The sequence below is a fragment of the Ranitomeya variabilis genome, chromosome 2 (genome assembly GCF_051348905.1).
Source record: "Ranitomeya variabilis isolate aRanVar5 chromosome 2, aRanVar5.hap1, whole genome shotgun sequence".
Lineage (NCBI taxonomy): Eukaryota > Metazoa > Chordata > Amphibia > Anura > Dendrobatidae > Ranitomeya > Ranitomeya variabilis.
In genome coordinates, this window is record NC_135233.1 from 746,878,536 (window position 1) to 746,882,661 (window position 4,126).

Sequence of the window (4,126 nt, forward strand, 5' to 3'; positions counted from 1 at the left end):
AGAGGTGATCGCTATCCTAGGGTGCAAGGTGGTACCTGGCAAAACATTTTATTTGGTGGCTTGGAAGGGTTATGGCCCAGAGGACAGGTCCTGGGAGCCTGCTGAGCACATTCAAGCTCCGCAGCTCATTGCTGCCTTCGAGCATAGCAAGGCCCAAGGAGGGGGGTTAATGTTAGGTGTTGAGTTCCCGCCGCTGCACGGGGGGAATCTTGAACCATGTCCGCTGCGGTCTCCCATTCTTCTCCAGCCGCAGTGGAGACTGCTCAGCAGAGACATCGGTCTCAGCATCTGGCTCAGGCAGAGTGTGTGTTCTTGGTTAATACTGATCTTCCAGGCTCAGCCATTGTAACTAGCACTATTCTTCGGTGAGCAGATGCTCCTGGCACTAAGTCCTGCTTTTCCTCTACTGAGCATGCCCAAGGGTCGACCTTCCATTGGAGGTCTGGGTGTTGTGAACTCTGTTTTTGGGCTCCCTCTTGTGGTCACAAGTGGTACTGTGTGAGTGCTGTCTTTGGGCTCCCTCTGGTGGCTCTTTGTGTCATTCTGCAGGTCTGAGGCTGGATCAGCTGTCTCGTTATCTGTTAGCTGGTTTCTTATTTAGCTCACCTGGACTATCAGTTGTTGCCTGCTGTCGATGTATTCAGTGCTATGTTGATCCCTCCTGAAGTCCTTTGCTATCAGTCTCTTCTAGAGAAGCTAAGTTTTCTGTTTGGTTATTTTTTGCTCATCAGTGTTCAATATGTTCCTTGGTTATTTATTTGTCCTTGTCCAGCTTGCTAATATGTGATTTCCTTGCTTGCTGGTAGCTCTAGGGGGCTGAGTTTCTCCCCTCACAACGTTAGTTGGTGTGGGGGTTCTTTAATTCTCAGCGTGGATATTTTGTATAGGGTTTCTTACTGACCGCACAGTTCCCTGCCTGTCTTCTGCTATCTAGTATTAGTGGGCCTCATTTGCTGAATCTGTTTTCATTTCTACATTTTGTATTTTCCCCTTACCTCACCGTTATTATTTGTTGGGGGCTTCCTATATCTTTGGGGTCATTTCTCTGAGGCAAGTGAGGTCTAACTTTCTCTATAGGGGTAGCAAGTTTCTCAGGCTGCTTCGAGACGTCTAGGAATTCAGGCACGTTCACCGGCTACCTTTAGTGTGTTCGTTTAGGATCAGAATTGCGGTCAGTCCAGTTACCACCTCCCTAGAGCTCGTTCTATGTTCAGTAACTTAGCTAGTCAGTTCTGTGATCCTCAGCCACTAAGGATCATAACATCTGGGGTCACACGCTCACGTCCTGTAGCTGCTCCTATTGGACCACTAGGAAGGTCCTTGTCTGCTACAGCTATAAAAGGTTTGCATGGCCACACAGCCATGCGCTAGTATCAACCTATGTCATGAGCTTTGCTCCTTTTGGTCATGTCTGCATGTGGTCTGGGTTGGCTGAAATAAGCCCCTAGAATACCGGCACCTCCGGTGAGGAGTTTTGTGTGTGTGAATTCAGGGCTGGCATATAGCCACTAGAATTCTGGCTCCACCGGAGAGGATTTGTTCGTGTGCTAGGCTTACTGCATGACCACTGTTTGCTTTTTGCTCTGTTAGGTGGCTGTGATCCACTGTGAGGTTAACAGCGCACAGCGTTTTCCTATCTTAGCGATTCTGTGAAGTAACAGAGTTCGCTTATACCACCATATAGCGCCGCCAATTGCTAGCAGCAGGTTCTCTCCTGCACGGTGGACCCCGGGTTGCAAACGCACCTATTTTAACTCATATATAAATACTCGGTGCGTTATGCCAACCCTAACAATTAGTAAATCTAAAACTAATGCAAACCAATTTGGGGAATTCCTCCAAGAAGAAGACCTATTGGCATTTAAGGAGGCTCAAGAGGCATATAACCAACACCTGAAAGGAAAGTCGAAAAATAAACGTATATTTAGTCAGCATAAATTCTTTGCAGAGGTAAAAAAAAAAGCGGGACACCTGTCAGCTGTGATCGGCAATTCCCAGTCATGTACTTCCTTTATATGGGTTATAAGGTAAAAAAGGGGGCAGTACTTAATCAAACTGACCAGCTACAAAAGATCTTTTTAGAGCTTTACCAAGATCTTTATCAAAAATTAATTTTAACAAAGATCAAATTCTAGCATATCTGAATATATGAAGTAGAGCTCCCTAAAGTTACTGATCATGATCAAAAGTATCGGAATAGCCTACTTCAAATTAAAGGCTGCATCTGTAAGGAGCTCTGCTGCGTGTGCTTTGTGTTGCTGATCACCCTACAAAATGTCTGACAAACCAGATATGGCTGAGATTGAGAAATTTGATAAGGCCAAGCTGAAAAACACAGAAACGCAAGAGAAAAATCCACTTCCTTCTAAAGAAACAATTGAACAAGAGAAACAAGCGTCTGAATCCTAATGAACCCCATCACCCCAATATGCACTGTACATTCCACAAGCATTGCCTTCTTATTTTTCTTCTTACTTCAAATTAAAGAAATATAGCTAGAAGTGTCCTCTATGACTAATAACAAATCATCAAAATGAGAGGAGTCGGTGAGTGAGACCTATAAGAGATTTAGATACATTTTGTTGCCACATCTATTAAGTACTTTTCAGAAAGATTTAAAGATGGGAATCTATCTAATTCTATTTTAAAGGTGATTGTGGTAGTCATGATTAAACCAGGCAAGGATCCATTTACTCCGAGTCCTGACTCTTCTAGATCCATCTGATTGCTCTCTTTGTAAGGGTATGACCGAGAAGGTCATATACCTACCACTGAAGACCACAACTGTAGTGTGAATGTTGACTTGGGATTTAGTGTGTTTTATACAGGAAAGAAATATATATTTGTACCATGTTAGCCAGTAGGTAGAAAAATATTTAGAATTGAGAGTCGTAAGGACTCTCAAATCTATGTGTGTTTTATAGTATGATGTGAAATGTGTAAACTGTAATGTAAACTGCATCGAGTGGTATAGGTACTGATGCTGCTGTGTGGGTACTGTATTGTTAATGCCTTGTACGCTCAGTTCAGGGGTAAGAAATGTATAGAACATAGTTTAGTGCTTAGTTAAGGACAGATAGGAACATTAGGATAGATAAGACAGTGGTGGGCCAGATTATTGTACAGTAATACGAATAGTACAGGATACAGTTAAATACATGGGACCTGCTCTGCATGGGAGGGGAAAAGGTCAAGCAAAAAGGGGAAGCATTTCATGGTTTAGTTAATCTGAATTAGATGTGTGAGGTTCGTGACAAATGGAAGTTAAAGGTACTGAAGGTAAGTGGAGTACATAACATTCTGGCAGCATGAGGTTGAACCAGAATTCCTGTTGATATTCCTGTAACATCCAGAGGCTATTGCCAGAACTAGGCATTTGGAAGCGTGCCTTAATCCCTACAATACAGAAAAGCTGGATGGGGAAACATGTGAGGACAATATAATGGATCCAGGTAGTGCTGTGTTGCCAGACTGGAAATGCCTGGGGCTGACAGGAAGATCAAGCATAGGGATAATCTGAGCTAAGCATAAGCAAGAGCTTGAAATGCACAGTGTTGATGGAACTGGAAGCGGAGGATGCTGGGTCCAATACTGCATATTAAAAACCGATGTACTCGCACTGTCCAGTAAAGTTCAACTTGTTTTAACGAACTGGGTGTCCCCGATGTGTGTGCGGCTGATCCTGAACCTAAGGACGTGGATGCAGGCATCTAGCCTGCAAGTGAGTACAATGCAGTGTGCCCAGCACAACATTAATAGACTGGGACACTGTGTGCTTGTGGGGTGCCTGGGCATAGAGAAGCAGTAGCTCGCCCATGGCTACCGCCCTTGGCACCTTACAACTTGGCATAGTTGGCTGGACAAAATCATGCATTGTGAAAATGTGAAAGATGCAGGAAAGAAGAAACTATGATGGAGACTGTTGGGGGACCCAAAAAAGCAGACAATGGCACAAAAATCAGGAGTCTCTGCCTGCCATGGGCATCTATGGCGTGAACAGGTGCAAAAGCCTGTCCAGCTCAATAGATGATCAGTATGGGGAAGACATCCCATCATGAGAAGTGCTAACCCAAGATGGATGTGGCAGAAAAAGAATAAACCCCGCCCATTGCTGTGAGTGACTGGA

At 44.2% G+C, this 4,126-nt stretch overlaps 1 protein-coding gene across 1 annotated transcript; it reads left to right on the forward strand.

Moving 5' to 3' along the window:
* Positions 1-2,218: 2,218 nt before the first annotated feature.
* On the forward strand, positions 2,219-2,469 carry LOC143809893 (thymosin beta-4-like). The gene has a single exon (XM_077292864.1). The coding sequence runs from the start codon at positions 2,275-2,277 to the stop codon at positions 2,407-2,409; it is 135 nt and encodes a 44-aa protein (XP_077148979.1). The 5' UTR covers positions 2,219-2,274; the 3' UTR covers positions 2,410-2,469.
* The last annotated feature ends 1,657 nt before the right edge of the window (positions 2,470-4,126 follow it).

Coding starts and splice junctions, on each gene's coding strand:
- LOC143809893 (XM_077292864.1), top strand. CDS start 2,275: ATGTCTGACAAACCAGATATGGCTGAGATTGAGAAATTTGATAAGGCC.